Below are 19,248 nucleotides of genomic sequence, written 5' to 3'. Positions count from 1 at the left end.
ATGGACTTGGCCCTTCCTATACCAATCATTTATCAAGAAAATGTCCCACAGGTTAAGCTGATATAGGTATTTTCACAGTTAGGTTTCCTCTTCCCAAATGACTCTAGGCAGTGTAGAGTTGACATAAAATTAGCCAGCACACCCACGCCCCTGGCTCCCTCTGTAGCCCTTAAGACTCTTCTTGGAGTCTCACTACTGGATTTCCGACATCTACAACACCTTTAGCACACACTGGGCTGTCACCAATGCATAGTTGACAATCCTTTCAGACACATGACTAGCATGCTACTGTGGCTTATTAAAAAATCTCAGCTAATTGTGGCATCATCAGGAAAAGAGGCTTGACTTCAAACTCCCTTTTTTGGTTCCTCTCTGGTCTACCAACTTGTCCCATGTGGGTCACTCTAACTAGGCATGTTGGGTTCAGCAGACAAGGCTTCTCACAGCCAAAGGTGACGGGTGAGTATACCTGGTCCAACCCATTTACAACCCACAGCACATGGGTTGTGGGTCTGTTGCAGATGCTTGGATACATCCTCATGACTATGGATTCTTCCACAGACTGCGCAACTACAGAGGCACTACCTCTGTAGTTTCTTCTTCCAGGGCCAAAATATCCGAAGTATTCCAAACCACAAGTCCATTTATAATTCCAGGGTGTGCAGCTCTTTGTCTCAATGTCTGTCTACAAATCACTCCAAGACCTGACTATTGGAATTTATCTCCTTGTTCTCAAAGGGGCTGAAGATATGTGTTGGTTACAATTGAGAGAACTGTCCAGGAAGAGTCAAATGCTACCCCCAGGACCTGAGCCTCAGACCTGCCCCAGGTCCCTGCCTGTTTAGACTGCGGAGACAATGGCGCTATTCACCCAAGGAAACATAAGAAGGTGTTGTTAGAGGGGCTCTGAACAGAATGTTAACGTGCTGAGTCAGGCCCCATCCAAATTAACTTCAAGTCATTTTAACCCATTTTGTTGGCACAGGATCTCGGGATGAAGCAGGTCCTGAGAACAGACCAGTCTAACCAAACTCCCAGAAGCCCTAGGAAAAGGTATGTGGTCCTATCAATCAAAAATGGGCTGGAGCACACAAGACCAGGGCTAAGTACGCCATGGTTTGTAGACCACAAGGGCTCTATTTGGATACATTTTCTGGGGGTAAAAAAGGCCTGATGTTATTATAATCAAAAGCTTTCGCCACATTTTAAGGCTTTGCCCAGCGCCCCACCACTCCCTCCTTCAGGGAGTGGGTTTCCAGTGGACCAATGCTATATAGTAAGGACTTTCCTCATCACCATGGGAGGCTAAGAGAAACACAGTTTTTGAAAAGTGGCACTTCAGTGTGGAGAGGTCGTTGACGGGAGCTTAACTAATCATGTGCTGGGAGACATTATTTCTTGTAAATACTTACATCCCTCTCTTCTTCCTTCAAGGCATGAGGTAGCTAGAGCTCTCTAGGGCTTCTGTTGCCCCACACTTCAGCTACCCAGTGTGCTTTCAGAAGCCTCATCGGGGCTCCTTCCAGAGACGGGGTTTCCCTTTGAAATGTGGAAAGATGCTCTTGGGTGTTGGCTGTGCATTCGTGAGAACTCTTCTCTCTCAGATGCATGGGAAGCAGAGAGAACACAACTCGGCCCTGGAAACTACTCAAACCCCCTTCCCTTAAATTCTTTTACATCCACCCCCCCAGCTGGTCAGTAAGTGCTTCCTCAAAGGTAGTCTTCCAACTCAAGTCTCCCCCTTCACGAAAAAAGAATGCTTAAATGCTTGTGGGGAAAGGAGGGATGGACTCGCCGCCGCACGATCCTTCCTTGGGTTTTCAAAGTCTTCCACCAGGCACATGTGTTGTTTTTAAATTTAAAATAAATTTACAAACTCTTCTCTTTTGTATCCCCCTAAGCCACACCTAAATGACAAGTGTGTTTAACCTTTCCTCTTGTCTTCTGATGTTTGCTTCTCTTGGTCTATGCCATGACCCTCCTATTGCTGAACTCTTTACTGGTGTTTTTCTTTGAATATCTGACTCAAATTTAATTTCTACTTAAAAGTCTTTCTGCTTATCTTACAGTATTTAATTCTATACCAGCTTCTCTATGAAAATGGTCAAGATCCTTGTGGCTCCCAATAACAGCCACTCCTTCCCAGGTCCAGGCGCCTGTCTGCATGTTGTTCAAGTTATTCCGTTTTCAGCTTTAGGATAGCTCTTGTTCTGGTCTGTGGCAGTTTGGATGAGAATGGTCCCCACTGGTGCATGAGTTTGAATGCTAGGTACCCAGTCAGAAGAACTGGGACAGGGTTAGTAGTTGCCAGACCAGAGTTAGTCAGTCAGTCAGTCAGTCAGTCAGTCAGTCAGTCAGTCAGTCTCTCTCTCTCTCTCTCTCTCTCTCTCTCTCTCTTCTCTCTCTCTCTCTCTCTCTCCCTCCCTTCCTCCTCCCCTCCCTCCCTCTCTCCTTCCTTCCTGCTGCCTGTGAATCAGGATGCAAAGCTCTCAGCTCCAGCTCCACTGCATGACTGTGCTCCCCACCACGATGATCATGGACTGACCCCCTAAAACTATAAGCAAGCCACCAATGAAATGCTTCTCTTTATAAGAGTCACCTTGGTCATGGTGTCTCTTCACAGCAACAGGACAGTAACTAAGAGAGTCTGTTATTTCATTATTTCACTCACAAATCAGTCTTTGACATTTTAGGTGTCTTCAAAATCCCCTTCTCATCTAAGCTTGTTAAATGCAATAAGATCTACAAGTTTCTCACTGCAGCTATATCATTTTTAATGTATTTGTGGCACACTACATTAAAGTTAAAAATGATCCCTAGCCCCCCTTATAGGAGGACTGTATATCTCACTATGGGCATCAAGCTTGGCAATGTGATTCACCTCAGTCATTGAAATGTGAGCACCTGTGATTTGTGCCACCTCTGAGCAGAGATTTTAAACAGGCTGCATCATTCTACTATTTTCTCTTCCATGAAAGTACTAAGTCTCTTCTAGAAGGTGGCTTTCTTCAGCCTGGGTCCCAATGTGAAGAAAAACTGAGGCAGAGTCAATTCCTTAGGCCAAGTTCCTGACTGAGGAAAAAATGACCATGTTTCTGGTACTGTCTGGATTTGCTTGTTACTGGAACACAACTTAGGCTGACCTTGCTGATAGTTTGTATAACGAGCACAACTACAACAATGGTGATTTAACACAGATACATTTATCTTCACAATAAACTCACTGACTTATTTTTACTTTGTCTGTCCTACCACTAACAAACAAACAAACAAACAAATGACATTAAAACCAAGCTGCTCAGTGTGGACACGTTTTAATAGACTCAGCAGAGCAGCAGATTCTGTAGTTCGACAGCTGCTACAAGTGAGTTCGAAAGGCGCAAAGCTACACAGAGAAACCCTGTCTTGGAAAACAAAAACAAAAACAACAACAACAAAAAAAACCCAAAGTGATTAAATTCTGAAAGTCAAAATATGGCAAAATAGATTAAATTGTGTGGTGGTTTGAATGAGAATGCCCCTCCCCTAGGCTCATGTATTTGAATGTTTGGTCCCCTGTTAGTGAACTGTTTGGGAAGGATTAGGAGGTGTGGCCTTGTTGGAAGAAGTGTGTCACTGGGGGTAGGCTTTGAGGTTTCAAAAGCCCATGCCATTCCCTGTCTGTCTGTCTGTCTGTCTTTCTCTTTCTCTTCCTGCTGCCTGTGGATCAGGATGGAAAGCTCTCAGCTACTGTTCCAGCAACCACACCTGCTTACATGATGCCAAGCTCCCCACCATGATGATAATGGAATAACCCTCTAAAACTGTAAGCAAGCACCCAATTAAATGTTGCCTTTTTTTTTAATGAGTTGCCTTTTTCATGGTGTCTCTTCATAAGAATAGAATAGTAACTAAGACAAATTGTATATTTTTTTGTAGCAAATGCCTTACTCTTTCCACTATACCATGTGTTCTAGGTATCCTTCAACAATATATGTTGAAGTTCTAGTCCTCAGTACCTACAAATGTGACCTTGCTTTGGAGAGAAGTAAGGCCTGTGTCTCAGTTTCATTTCTGTCGCTGTGATAAAATATCTTGATGAAAAACAACTAAAGAGAGAAAAATTTGTTTCATTTTACAATTCTAGGTCACAGTCTATCATTTTGAGGATGCCAAGGCAGGGAGGGACTTCAAATATCTAGTCACATCATATAACTAAAGACCAGAGAAAAATAAATGTGCACATACTTGCTTGCCTGCCTGCTTGCTTGCTTGCTTACACTCAGGTCAATTCCTCTTCTCTTGTATAGCCCAAGATCTATTGCCTAGGAAGTGGTGTCACCCACAGTAGGCTGGGTCTTCCCACATCATTTGGCATTAACAATCAAGACAACCTCCCACAGAGCTGCCCACAGGCCAACTCAGTATAGACAACCCCTCATTGAGATTCTCTTCCCAGATGATTCTACATTATCCTGAGATTACAACTAAAGTATCACAGCCTTTCAGGCATAGCAAAATTATTGTGATATCATCAGAGGAGTGTCCCTTCCACAAGGATGGTGGCAGATATGAACAGGTAGAATACCGTGTGGCAACAGAGGCAGAGCTCTTACAGACCAAACAATACCAAGGATGACTGGCAGTACTAGAAGCCAAGAGAGAGTCCTGAGCCACACGCACCCTAGAACCTTCAGAGAGAATATTATAGGCTTGACAAGCAGATGGGGAGAATTCTGGGAAAAGGAAGGCTGAGTGAGGAGACGCCAGCCCACTGTCCAGAGAACAACATGTAATGGCACACAGGTAAAGCCATGGAACACATGGCAACCTATAGATTAACAGAAATGGGCTGAGTTTAAGTGTAAGAGCTAGTCAGTGATAGGCCTGAGCTAATAGCCATGCAGTTATAATTAATATAAGCCTCTGTGTGTTTACTTAGGGGACTCGAGTGGGAGAGATTTGTCCTGACTGCCGGCAGGCTGGGACACAGGAAATCTTCTGACTACAGAACATAACCCTACCACCGCTCTAATTTTAGACTTCTGGCCACAAAAACTGTGAGGAGATCAATTCCAGTTGATGTGAACCACCTTATTTGTAGTCGTTGTTATTGAAGTCCTAGGAAACTCAAATGCTACCAGTGCCTTAATTTCAGGGCAGAAGTCTCCAGAAACTCTCACAAAGTAGGGTTGGGAATGGATGCAGCCTGTCTGGAAACCCTCAACTCTTCCAGCGACAGACAGGTGTCAATCTTGTTTGGTTCATTTACAAGGTCATAATAGGGTAGTTTACACAGAAGAATTATTTTTTTTCTCAAGTTCTGGAGGCCAGAAGTCCAAGACCCAGGTTCAACAGGGTTCTCTCATCTGAGGCTCAGCTGTTCCAGTTCAGGAGGGTGGGGAAAGATGCAGCTGCTGCCAGAGCTTTGAGGAAGGAGGCAGAAGAGGCAGAGAGACAGCCTTGGGGGCTTTGAGGGTGCCGGGAAGAAGCAGGCAGTTCGATGTGTCTTGAGACGGGCACACAGTTGGTTCAGTAAGAATACCAAAATGACAGACGTGAAGCGGCCTGGGGAGGGTGGTCAGGGACAAGGTAAAACAGGGGCAGCTTGGGGCCCCTTTTGTAAGGACTCTCGCTTGAAGTGACAGTGGACTCTCTGGAAGGCTTGACAGAAGAGTGACACAGACAGATGCATGTTTTCCAAAGACTTCCCTGGTTCTTTCACGTGACGATAGGACACAGAAGAGCCGGAGCAGGGAAGCGACTCTTGGCAACCATGGGCGTGGTTTCCACTGGACCCTGGCAAGGAGAGTGGAAGAAACACAGACTGGGGATGAACCCTGAAAGTGCAGGGGACTCCGGCCATGAGAGAGAAAGATCGGGAAGATGAGGAAGAGCTAGGAGAAAGGAGCTAACGGTCAATCAACAAAGAGGAAGTAGAGAGAACAGAGCGGGGCATGGGGACACATAGATGGGCTGCCAAAGAGGGGGAGCATCGGGGTGACAAATGCTGGCCTTGGGCCAGGTCCTTGAAGTGAGGAACGGAGCCTGGATCTCTAGGATGTCACTTGTGAAAACAGAAGCTTAAGGGGTTGGTATGAGAGAAAGAGACAAGAGAAAAAGGTGCCCAGTTCCAGAACACTCACTAGTAGAGGCATTTAAATCTGAGGAGCTTAACACCCAGGGCTAGTGGTCTTGCGTCAGTGCTGAATTCCAGGGCAGAGAGGAGAGGAAGCCAAGGGTGTTGTTCTCCCTGGTGCTATGGGTGAATAGAGGTTCATGGACCTCATGCCTTACTCCCACAACGGCCTGAATTCTGCAAAAGCCTGTGAATGGGTACTTTTCTCAAAATGTGATTGTTTGAGTATTTCCTATACTGATCTCCTTTGGTCCAAGTGATGGCTGGTTTTAATTTACATGAGGCATTTTCTTTAAACTGTAGGGAAGCATGTCTCACCATGCAGGCTGTTAGCCCTAGAGTGCTGGGTCCTTGGTATCTGGTAAGAATTTACATCACGTGCAGTTTCTGGGAGTGTGGTAGGAATCATGCTGGCACAGATACTAATGAGGGGCACTTAGTGCCCTGGATTTTGCTTTGATCCCCACAAAGGATTTACAAAGCATCCTTACTCAGATTCTTGCCGCCTCCTGGACGCATCCTGAGGAGCCCCTTGTCCTGGGTCTCAGGCGGACTCTGATCCTTACCTTCTAGCCAGCTCTCCTGCTAACATCCTGCTAACACTCAGCCCGCCCCTCCCTCGATTCTTATTTGCTGTTTTTAAGTGTAGGAATGACCGCTTCAGCACATTTTCATATCTTGGCAGACTTTTTAAAATGAAGCTAAAATTCTAGACTGGCTTTCTAGCTACAGAGGACACTTCTGGGCCACTTGAACTTCTTAGCCAAGCGTTTCAAAAACTGACAAACAAGCATTCCATTGGCCTTAGCAAAACAATGCTATGTTACTCTGGATAGCATTTTCTCTGACCCATGACCTGGACTGAACAAATCACTCTTTTTCTCTCCATTAATTTTATGTGAAATCACCATGTTAAAAGTGAATTTGCCCACCAAGGAAACTCTCATTTTCCAGAAAGATCCCCAGTAAAACGAACTTAAGCAGAATGTACTCTAACCACATTGAAACCGTGGTTGCATTTTAACTAACATTAACTTGGTCCACACACACTGAACTTCAGATTCAGAATATGCAGAAAGGTAGATCCAGCAACATAAGCCACGCTTCTGCCTATTTATGCCCACTCAAACCTAAGCTTCGCCTTGCTTTCTCATAGCCAGACACAGAAGAGCATATCTGTAATCCCAATTGCCAATAAGGGGGCTGAGGCAAGATGATCAGGAGCTTAGAGCTAACCTGGGCTACATGGCTCAGTCCCAACAAAAATGCTTCCTCGTGCTCCTGTGACTAGAAGAAAACTCTCTTCTCTGACCTGCTTCTGGATCCTGTCTGTTTGTGTTAGTCCAGTTTTCCCCACCCTGACCCCCGACAAGCTCACACCCAAACAGAATACCGTAGCAAAATACCCAAGGCGGAGTGGCTTAAACAGGATAAACTCATTCGCAGTTTGGGGGCCAGAGGTTCAAGCATAAATGGATGCCAGATTTGGTTTCTTCTGAAGTTTCTCTTTGAACCTTTCCTTGTTGTGGCATAACCTTGCCTTTTCTCTACACACACCACACACCTGGAGTCTTCTCTTCTTCCTCCCCCTCCTCCTCCCCCTCCCCTCCCCCTCTTCTTCCTCTTTCTGAGACAGGGTTTCTCTGTGTAGTCCTGGCTCTCCTGGAACTCACTCTGTAAGGTCAGGCTGGCCTCGAATTCACAGAGATCCACCTGCCTCTGCCTCCTTAGTGCTGGGATTAAAGGTGTGTGCCACCACTTGCCTGGCTGGGGAAAAAAAACACAACTTTTTTTCTTCCTTTTCTTATAAGAACGCTGGTTATAGTGTAACAAAGCCCTAATCTAATGCTTCATCTTAACATAATCACTCTTTGAAGACCTTATTACAAACCTAGTCACATTCTGATATAGTGTGGATGGGAATGCCTCCTAGAATTTGGGCAGCGTATGGACAACTGAGCTCACAATACATTGTGATATATTTTAGAATATAGTAGGTATCTATTCTCTGAGTGACTTTTTCCCTCAAATGCAGTGTACACCTCCCTTGGCGAAAGACCTTGTTTTAAGACTCGTGATTACAGCAATCAATCGATTCATCTTCTTAATCACTATCAGAATTTTGTTCACAATCATCCTGTTGGAAACACCTTTGGGGGCTGGGGAGATAATCAGCACAGTGGCTTCTTCCTGTTAGACGGAGCAGGAGAATCTCTGATTATAAATAACTTTATTTACCATGACACTCCATTGACTACTCTAGAAAATTCTGTCTTGGGCATTTGTTAATGTCTGTATAAAAGTCTCCCTAGAAGGTTGTATTGATCTAACTTTTGTTACTACCATGAAATGTCTGAGGTGGAGAATTTTATAAAGAAAATTAGCTTGTTTGGTTTACAGTTCTAGAGGCTGTAAGTCCGAGATTGGGTGGTTCCATTGATTTGGTCTTTGTCAAAGTCCTGACAACACTTAGCATCATGGCAGTAGAACACGAGGAAGAAATAGATCATATCTCACGTTAGAAATCCAGAGAACATTCAGGGATCGGGCTCGAGTTTCTATGGTAATTTAATCTTGCGAGACCTCACCAATTCCATGAGAACTACATTAATTTCTCTCCTGAGAGTGGGTTCCTGCATTGCTCCAAGGACTTCCTGGTAGTCCTTCCCTCTGAGAGCTTCCATAGCGTTTCTCAACATAACTACACGGAGGACCAAGCCTCCAGCACATGGAAGCCTTGTGGAGCACGCCACATCTAAACAACAGACAGAAGACCAATCCTGAACATCCTGAACTCCCATACATCACTCACTTCCATCCCTGCATCCAGCGGCACCTGAAACCCAGGAGAGATCTAGGCCCTGCTAATTCATCTTATTTTACACGGGGGCCGAGGACACAGAGGCTGTGGGCAATCAGAGGATTGTCAAAGTCCTTCCTGCAAGGACTCCAAGTAAGTTTTTCTGACTCCAAGGCCAGCAGTGTTTTCCTTCCAACAATCCATTATCCTTCATTATGTGAAATTAAAAAATATTAAGGGCTTTTGATCTTATGCACACTAATCCACGTAATGAAGCAAGAACAGCTTCTCTCATGAATTCTGAGAAATCCGAACAATCTATCTTTGGGTATGATCTACCTAACAATTTTGTTGGTTTATAAAATGCTCAGATGCTCAAACCATATGCTTAAATAGAATTGTCAATGGGTATATTCTTCCTTAGAAGCAAGCACAAATGGAATTTCTTGATATCAAGTGGAAAAAAAAGTCTAAATTTGTCCTTTGGTCAGTTACAGGACAGTGAAAATGATACAGGTAGATTTCATAGTCTGAAAATTCTTCCCCCAAACTGTGAGTTTACTCCTCAGGTGCAGGATGAATCATATCCAAAGACATCTCAATATAAACGTGAGTCTGGCTGGCCACAGCCTACATCTAGTATCATTTCTAAAAAACAAACAGAAAAGACTTTCAAATCAGATAATGTATTTACCATCTAAAAATCTATAGACAGAAGGTATATGTGGCCTCCTCCTCCTCCTCCTCCTCCTCCTCCTCCTCCTCCTCTTCCTCCTTTGGCTAGCTTTATTGTCAAAATTAGGATGAGAGCTTTGTGTGCTTGGCGCTACAGTCCTTCCCCATGGGATAGCTTTCTCTCTGGAGACTACTAAGAAACACAGGCTGAGGATGTACAATGCTCATGGGATCACTTAGCCCATATCCCCTAGAGACCTATAGCCTGAAAAGAAGTGTGTATATTTGCTTTACAGAGACTTCATGCAAACTCATCCTGTGCCATGTCAGCCATGTGGGTCTGAAAAACAAACGTCCATGTCACTGGCTCCGCGTCTGTGTGGGTTTGCAATAGCCCCTTTTTACTTACTGGGGTCAGACTTTACAAACCAGATTTTGTTCTTTCTCCACCGCAACTGGAAAAGCTGCACGTGGCAGCTTATGAATTGTGTCTCCCAGCAGGCTCTGAAAGACAAGTGGAGGGAGGTGGCCAGTGTGTGTGACACTCCCCATGCAGAACTGGGTTGGTACACACAATAGCATCTATGTGTAACCCAGAAGCCTGCAAACTGCTTCCCAATGAGCAAGCAAGTGAGCATGGACTGACAGACCAAGGGAAGGCCAATAGTCAGTCCTTTGTTAACTGTTTATCTTAGAGACTGGTTTATCTGTTAGATGGGGAAATAAATCAATTCTTTGCTTGTGTGCAGCCTGAGTTTTTTCTTTCCCATATCTTCATTTCTATTTCTCCAAAGTATATATTCCCTTTAATCTTGGGGGTCAGCTCATGGTGACTTTGTATATACCTAGGACACCCATACAAGACAGAAATCCTAGGGTTCCTGGTCCCTTTTTCTGATCATCATTTATGGGATTGTTTCTATGTTTGGAACACACAGCTCAAGACACCATTGCATATTTTCAGACTCCTTTGGCCTTGGAGTTCCATAAAGCTATTTAATGAGATATCGCGGTTCTCAAGTCTTGTCTGGTAATGTAATTTCAAAGTTCTCTGTGAGTTCAGAGCTCACAGAGAAGTCTCGCAATGACTGCATTCTTAGCCTCCCTGGATAGCTGGCTGAAAAAAAAAAAAACAAACAAAAAAAAAAACAAACTTTCTGAACACCTTTTGCTGATTTTGCAAGGTTGGATGAAAAAACAAACAAACAAACAAACAAAAACAGAAGTTAAGAATCATTACACAGACAGGCTCAGCCTTCTGGAATCACCTTCGACATTCAGGCAATTCCAGATGGAGGGAGGTCATCTTTAGCCAAATCCACTTTTCCCAAATGAGTGGCTGGAATTTTGTCTGTTTCTTTAGGGGTTTGTGCTTATATTTTGCCAACCCCCCCCCCAATTTCATAGATGCTGGGCAATCTGAATTCCACAACAAAAACAATTCGTCTCTGTATCATTTTATAAGGCCCCCAAAAAGGTCAAAGCAGAGGGTGGCATTGCTGGGGAACACTGAAGAGTGTGACCTAAAATGTGTCTTCCAAGTCGTCTAGAAACGAAGTTCCCTGCCGAGGGATCCTGAGAGTAATGGTCACTGTCTTACACATTGATAAGTCAGTCTGCAAGAATCCAGACCGCAGTAAAGGGACGGAGGGACTTGGGATAGATTCCCAGAGACCTGTCCGTCTTCTACACCTGAACTTAGAAGATGTGATGTTGTTATTTTTTTTTTTTAATCTATGAAGCAAACAACAATAACCACTTTTTAAAATCTCCAATTTCCATTTTTGTTATTGTCCTCTCTTCTCTTTACAGACAATGCAAAATCGTTCCTTGGGAGGACATTGGTAGAAAAACACAGCTATGACAAAATGAAAGAGTTAGCTGGGACCGTAGACTCCCGCCCATCCTTCATGTCCTGAGGGACTCGGGACATATAACTATTAAGATTCCCAACGTCAGAGGGCATCTGCGCCCTCCTCTCAAAGAAGTGGACACGGTAGGTACTCACCAGTCATTAGGGTGTAGTAATTGGGGTAGGAGAGGCTGGGGAAGTCCGGAGTCAGGTAATCCACTTTGACTCCCCTGTTCACAATCTCTCTGAAACCGGGCAAGGACGCCAGGACCTCCTCACTGATGTAGTCTGAGCGAAAACCATCGAGGAGAAACACCAGGAGCTTCCGGTGGGCAGCAGCTGGCCCTGGCCACACCACACTGAGCCCAAACACCAGCAGGAAGGCCCCAAGCTTTACTGCCATGCTGCCAGAAGCCTGCCCGAGCCAGCTGGCACCACTGTCCCCTTGCAAAGTCCGAGGATGGAGAGCCTGGAGCTGTTCTGTCTTCTAGGGGCTGGACCTGGAGCTGCTGGCCTTCTTAAGCCAAGTTCACTTGCAGAATTTAAAGGAACAGCACTCCATTTCTAAAAACCTTTCTGCTCACCCTCACAAAGTCCAGAGACTGACTACCTCTGGATAGGCAGGATTCCCTAACACCCTAGAGTTAACAGGAGAAAATACAACCTTATTGTTTTTAGTAGAAATGTTCTATAAATATAAACATCCACCGAGAGGCAGAGTCTTAGAAGATGACCAAGTCAACTCTTAAGTTTGTAATTGTGCTGGCCACAGGGAGGAGCCAGGGAGAAGGGAAGTCTGCAAACTTGTACTGCCTGATTTAAACCTTCTGACCTCTTCACTGAACCATTTAGAAACCCCGAAGTCTTAGGGGATAAACTAGAGAATATGTTCAGGTGAGCTATTGTGAGCTATGCGGTCTTGTCATAGCCACAGCCTTCAAAAACAAATTATTTATCTAGGTTTCCACTACTGACTTTTGTCTTCATATGCCCCTAAATGCAGGGTTGCTGTTTTTATTTTTCAAGTGCAAATAAACCGTTGGTGCTTGGCACTCACCTGGAGGGGGAGTTGATAAAGAGAGGAGCTACAGAGCCAGAGAGAAGATTCTAGAATGGTTCGGAAGAGGTCAGGCCTAACAGGCTGGACTGAGGCAGCATTGTTCATGAGGGTAAAGGGGAGATGGAGGATGCGACTTTGTCATGGTAAAAAGAGCTTGACACAACCAAGCATGTTCCTACACAGGAATAAGTAAGCAGAGGAGCCCGTCACAGGAGGAGTCTGGGAAGGAGAAGAAGGTCCCGTTTATCAAGGAGATGGCAAAGACTAAGTCTCCAGGCCGCAGGAACCCTCAAGTGGTTCTTACATCTGGTGCAACATTAAATGAGATGTTTATATAAAAGCTAATAAAATATGTGTGGCCACAGAGCGACTTAGAAAACATTGGGTGGTATTAATGTTATAGGGTTGCTTGGATCCTGAGGAAACCACAAAGGCTTGGTTAGTCCGTGGTCACTCTCATTCACCTTCATGGTTCTGACTGGCTGACATCCTTCTCCTGTGTCACCATCCCAGTGTTTAAAGTCAAACTTTCACGTGGCACCATGGATAAAAAGAAATGTGGCACCAAATGACATCTAGGTGATGTGGAAAAGAAGGAAACTTCATTTTTTCTTTTCTCTAATAAAAGGTCATGCCTTTTGCAATTAAACTCATTTTTTATTAAAAATAGAAAAAGGATAGCTTACTCATAATGTTTCTTAGTTTGAAAACACAATTTCATTCTTGTTTTGTTTTTTCAAGACAGTATTTCTCTGTGTAGCCTTGGCTGTCCTGGGACTCACTCTGTAGCCCAGGCTGCCCTTGAACTCACGGAGATCCGCCTGCCTCTGCCTCCCGAGTGCTGGGATTAAAGGTGTGTGCCACCACCTCCTGGCTACACAATTTTATTCTTATCTGTTTGAAATAGTAACATTACCACTTCACTAAACAGAAAAGACGAGACATGAAAGAAGAGGATGGAGAAGAAAAGAATGAAAAAATGAAAAGATGGGAGGGGGAGGGAAATATGCGAACAGCTGCTGGGTGCCCAGCCCTGAGCATTGTGCATATTAAAAGACCTTCTTCCCATGAAGAAGCCCAAGGAAGCTGCAGACTCAGCTGGACCCTGAAACCTGACTTTTGCTAACTGGACAAGTCCACATATTTGCCTTGGGGTTACCCCTGGCAACTCAGGAGCTTAGGAGAGCTTAGGAGAGAATCAGGTTCATACTTTTAAAATGAGCATAAAATGACTGCTACATTTCTCTGTCCTGGTAGACAGTGGATGGTTTTGTTCTCTAGTTTGGCTTTTCATGGATGGTTTTGCTCTCTAGTTTGGCTTTTCATTTTGGCCTTTTGATCTCGACAACGTTGCTCTTTTATTATTGTTAAGAATTCAACACTTCACGTGTCCAAATTTTCGGCTTCAGTCTCTTCAGTTTCCCGCTAAAATACTGAAGTATTCATCTGCTCTTGGCAACATTTATAATAATTGGCTTTTGATAAAGAGAGTTTTTATGTTTCATCAAGATAATTGTGTTTTCTGCTGAGTTTGTCAAGGAAACTGAGTCTTCTCTTAAAGATTTTACATGCTTGCTAATCTCCCTAGCTTGTCTTGGTGATATGATACCCAGGATTAGTTATCCATTTTTCAGTTTACACACTGATTCCTTTGCAGTCTTCTCCATTTCCTTGGTTCCACTTTGTCTTTCAATATGTTGGTTTTATCTCTGCTTTAGGTCTTGTCTTACAAGTGTTTAAATTGTATTATTAAGATTTCCAATGTATTTATAAATTCTGCTCTTTTCTAGCTAATTAACATAACCTATACTTTTACTAAAGTCTTTCTCCTTCCTATAGTTTTATTTTGTTGCTTTTCTTTGTGCTTCTTGAGAGCAGAATTCATTATTTGCATTATTTCTGGTTTAAGTAATCGTTTTTATTATTATTTTAAAGTAATAATGTTTATTATCATGCTTTTTCTTGTATAAACATTTTTTTAGATATAACAGGATTGATATGTAAATTTCCAATTATCACTAGAGTAAAAAATGTCTGAAATTAATTCATTCTTTAGATGGATAATTGCCAATTTTTAACTGAGTGATTTCTGAAACTGAGTCTTAACAGACTCAAGATTTATTTAAAAATCTGTTTGTCTTCATACACTTTATCTAAATCAGTGGTTCTCAGCCTGGGAGTCACAACCCCTTTCGGGGTCAAAGGACCCTTTCACAGGGGTCGCCTAAGACCATCAGAAAACAAAAATATTTACATTGCAGTTCATAACAGTAGCAAAATTACATTTATACAATAGCAATGAAAATAATTTTGTGGCTGAGGATCGACAACATGAAGAACTGTATTAAAGGATTGCAGAATTAGGAAGGGTGAGGACCACTGCTCTGAATGTTACACAACAGTTCACTCTCTAGGACTGGTGTGTCTGACCCTCCAGGTTTCCAACAGCCATGAGACACCAAGACTAGTAAAGAGGAAGGGCCTTCAAAAAGAGCCCCCTTTCCATGTACACCTTTTCTCCAGGCCAGCTGCTAGGACCTCGGACTGGTGAGTTGCCTGCTGTTTTTATCAGAGAGGTCATGGAGACCCAGCGGTCCGGCTATAGTCAGTGTACATTCTGTAAAGATCAGGGTAATTTAATTACAGAGAAAAGTATCCTCGAGGCTTCCAAGGGAAGCCACATAGTCAGCAAGACCTGGACCCAGTCCAGATAACACAACTGGATAGAAAAAAAATTTAAGGAGTCCTGGGGATGCTCCTTAGAAACCTACTTATACTAGGTCTCTAAGGGTCATCCCTACACAGTCTTGACTGGCGATGATGATGATTATGATGTTAATTTTTGGCTACCTACATGGTCTTAAATACCAAGGAAGAATGTATAACCAAAAAGTAAATTACTTAGTTGTGTAACAAAACACATTTCTACCAACCCCTTCCCAGGATTCTCATCCAAACCCTGTTCAGCTAAGGACCTAGTTCCCCTAAAGACCTACAGAGGTAGTCATTCATGTAACTAGCTTTAAAGAGGACCTATTGGGACTTATTAAGTACCCTGATAGCTGTCAGACTCTAGGGAATTACTGTCATAATTTGCTTTCTGTTGCTGTGATAAAACACTAACCAAAGCAAAGGGAAAGGTTTATTTGGCTTACAGGTTACCAGCCACCATCTCACCAAGGAAAGCCAAAGCAGGAACCTGGAGGCAGGGACAAACAGAGACCATAGAGCAGCGGTTCTCAACCTGTGGGTTGCGACCCCTTTGGGGTCACATATCAGATATTCTGCATGTCAGGTGTTTATGATTTGTAACACTAGCAAAATTACAGTTATGAAGTAGCGATGAAAATAATTTTATGGTTGCAGGTCATCACAACCTGAGGAATTATATTAAAGGGTCACAGCATTAAGAAGGCTGAGAACCACTACCCTACAGGAACGCTGCTTCCTGGCTTCTTCCTCATGATCTTCTCAGTTTGCTTTCTTATATATCCCAGGACCACCTGCCCAGAACTGACACCCCCCCACCGTGGGCTTGGGCCCTCCCACATCAATCATTAATCAGGAAAGTGTCCCACAGACTTGTCTACAGGCCAATCTGATGGAGACAATTCCCCTCTTTCCAAGTGACTCTAGTTTATGCCAAGCTGACAAAAATCACCCAGAACAATTACTAACTGGGCGGATCTGTCCAAAATAAAAACCCAGTATTTCAGAAAATACTCACAGTAAAATATAAGAGAATAAATTAAGACCTTACATTTTCCTTTTCAGAAAAGACCCCAAGAGCGAGTCCCAAATAAGTAAATCTAAACCCATGGTCCATACGTCTTCTGCTTCTGACTTTTGGAATTGTCCCACCGGGGAGTTACCCGAACCCCCCGGTAACAATAATACTTTACCTTTGCCCTAGAAGCCAAATCTGGGATCTAGCAATGAGAGAATCTTTTTTTTTTTTTTCCTAACAGTCCCCATCCAGAAATCACCCAAGACAGGACTGGATTTGAGAGACACAGGCCTGTCTTTTAGCTGTAAAAATTGTGGAGGGCTGTCTACTTCAGGCCTGTCATTGTCTCTGGGTACTCCTGGAGAGAGCAGTGTGGGCCACTTTACCACAATTCCTGAATAAGGTGTTGGGCTATTTTGAATACACTAAACCATTGATTCCCCCCACCCCCACTGTCCCAGGAAGGGGAGGTTTCTAGATATGATAGTGGAGACTTCTCTCTCCTGATCTCTCATTGGAATTCAATTTGGAAATTCAACCTTGAATATTTGGGACATATATTGGGATTCTAACTCTGAGCACAAACTTTCTTTAAAAATGTGGGGCGTGGGGTTGGTAGGGGAGACTCAGAGCTGAAGAAACAGCTTGGTGGTTCAGTGCACTGGCTTTGAACCAGTGTAGGAAAATAACATAGACTGCAGAAATAGTACAAAGCCCACCTAAAATGTAGGCTAGCACAATGATCCCGCCAGACATTGTCCACTGTCATCTCTGAATGCTCTACCAGAACGTTCTTTGACCATATCTACTCTCACCCCTCTGGTTTAATTCACAGCACTTACACAGTGGTTCACGGCCATCTGTAACTCCAGTCCCCAGAGCCTGATTCCCCCTTCTGGCCTCCATAGGTATCACATGCTGTGGTGCATGGCCATATATGTGTAGGGGAAACACCCATATGTATAAACTAACAAAAAATTTTTTTAGAAAGTGTCTCATTTTGTGTGTTGTTTCCTGCGGCGAGCTCCTCGACCAGCGAGGAAGAACAACCACCACTCGAGGATTCTTCTCAGATCACACTTTATTGGAGCGCCTCTTGATTAAGGGAGAGCAGGAGGTGAGGGCCCCCCCCCCCAGAGCCAGAATGCAGCTGCTTATATAGGGAATCAGGCAAACGTGCCGTACTGTGATTGGGTCCCGCCAGAATGCAAACACGGGGAGCCACGGGATAGGCTGAGGACATAGAGCCAATTACCATATACGCGCATGCGCAGACCTTAGGACACATAGTCCTAGGAGCATAGCCAATTATAGAGTTGTTTACAGCTGGGCTACCAGGAAGTCGGCGCCATCTTAGAATGGCGGCTCCCTACAGTTTCCAATGTGCAAAAACAAAGAAGCATTTGTTTCCTTTAGAGAAAATCGTGTGTTGTAGATATTCCTCAATTTATGATGATATTATATTCCGAAAATCCCAACCTATGAGGCAGAAGTATCAAAGGCTGAAGATTCAATTAGTACACCAGACCTACTAAACACAGCTCAGCAACACAGTGCACCACAGTGTCATTACATCACATCAGGAACCACAATGCGTCTGCCATCCAGCTGTGGCTTCCCATCAGCTCTCCGGTCATTGTGATCTCTGCTGAAAGAATTTAGATGAGACACACAGAGCACAGTGTAGAAGACATATGGGGTTTGTTATAAAGTGAAGCGCTCGCAGGGGCTGAGGGCGGGCAATGGCAAACCAAACCTTTATCGAGGGCACACACTCAGGGCTGAGAGTCAGTATGACCAAGGTCATTCTGGTAGAGCCTTGTGGTAGTTTGATGGTAATTGGCCCCCATAAGTTCAAAGAGAGTGGCCTTGTTAGAAAGTGTGGCTTTGTTGGAATAAGTATAGCCTTGGAGGAAGTGTGTCATTGTGGGCTTTGAGGTCTCCTTTGCTCAAGCTACAACTCAGTGTGACACTCAGACTCCTTCCTGTTGCCTGCAGAACAAGATGTAGAAGTCTCACCTACCTCCTCAGCACTATGCCTGCCTTTCATGCAGCCTTGCTTCCTGCCATGACAATAATGAATTAAACCTCTGAATTGTGAGTGAGCCTCTGTTAAACGTTTTCAGAGTTGCCGTGATCATGGTGTCGTTTCACAGCAATAGGAACCCTGACTACGACAAGCACTCTTTCAAAGGGACGAGAGTGGACAATGGCTGATGAGGTCGTTGTGCTAGCCTACATTTTAGGTAGGCTTTATACTGCTTCCACAGTCTCTGTGTCAGTTTCTACAGAGGCATTTTCCTGTGCAAGTGATCAATAAACTCTTTCGAATTAACTCTCAAGAGGGAGTTTCTCTATCAGAAAGCCTCTGGATAGACAGAAATCTTATCAGGATTCTATAGTCAGCTATTAATGACCTTCCAGCAGCTCAAATATATGTCTCAACTCTGGACCACAGATCTGACTCAGATTCTATTCTTTTGACGGGTAATCAAAGTCCTACAGTATCCATTCCTGGTTTTACAGGCAGCTGATTATGAGGAAGGGGGCCATCCCTAACAACCTTGGAGTCTGCTAATACCTAACCATCAGGTACAATCTGACTGCTCCTATTTTACAAGCCAGGAAGCTAGGTCTGTTTGTTTGTTTTTCCAGTCAGGGTCTCTCTGTGTAACAGCCCTGGCTGTCCTAGAACTTGATTTGTAGACCAGACTGGCCTAAAAATGGAAACTAGGTCTTCCAAGTTAAATGGTGTGCCTAAGAGTTAGTTAACACCAACAGCGCATTGCTGATTCCCAGCTTTGAGCATCACACAGCATACTGCTGACCTTGGGAAAGATCAAACTCAGAGTTCAGTTTCCAGTGGATTCGTATCACTCAGATAATTGTATGTGTACATTGAACAATTAAAAGGCAGCGAAGATCTATATAGAAAAGATCATAGATTCACCTTACTAAAATTGGAGTCAAAGGAGCTAGAGTAAAATTAGATAGATGGACAGACAGACACATGCAT

At 43.8% G+C, this 19,248-nt stretch overlaps 1 protein-coding gene across 2 annotated transcripts in view; it reads right to left on the bottom strand.

Annotated features, from left to right (window-relative positions):
* Window positions 1-11,956, bottom strand: part of Enpp6 (ectonucleotide pyrophosphatase/phosphodiesterase 6) — a 99,053-nt gene extending 87,097 nt beyond the window's left edge. For both annotated transcript variants that reach the window (XM_028857672.2, XM_037211731.1), the window contains exon 1: window positions 11,602-11,956. In XM_028857672.2, coding sequence (XP_028713505.1) covers window positions 11,602-11,848 — 247 coding nt within the window. In that variant the 5' untranslated portion in view covers window positions 11,849-11,956. The remainder of the gene's footprint in view (window positions 1-11,601) is intronic.
* Window positions 11,957-19,248: the final 7,292 nt, after the last annotated feature.

The sequence above is a fragment of the Peromyscus leucopus genome, chromosome 17 (assembly GCF_004664715.2).
Source record: "Peromyscus leucopus breed LL Stock chromosome 17, UCI_PerLeu_2.1, whole genome shotgun sequence".
Taxonomy (NCBI): domain Eukaryota; kingdom Metazoa; phylum Chordata; class Mammalia; order Rodentia; family Cricetidae; genus Peromyscus; species Peromyscus leucopus.
The sequence above is the reverse complement of the archived record's forward strand: the minus strand, read 5'-3'. Positions and strand labels throughout refer to the sequence as shown.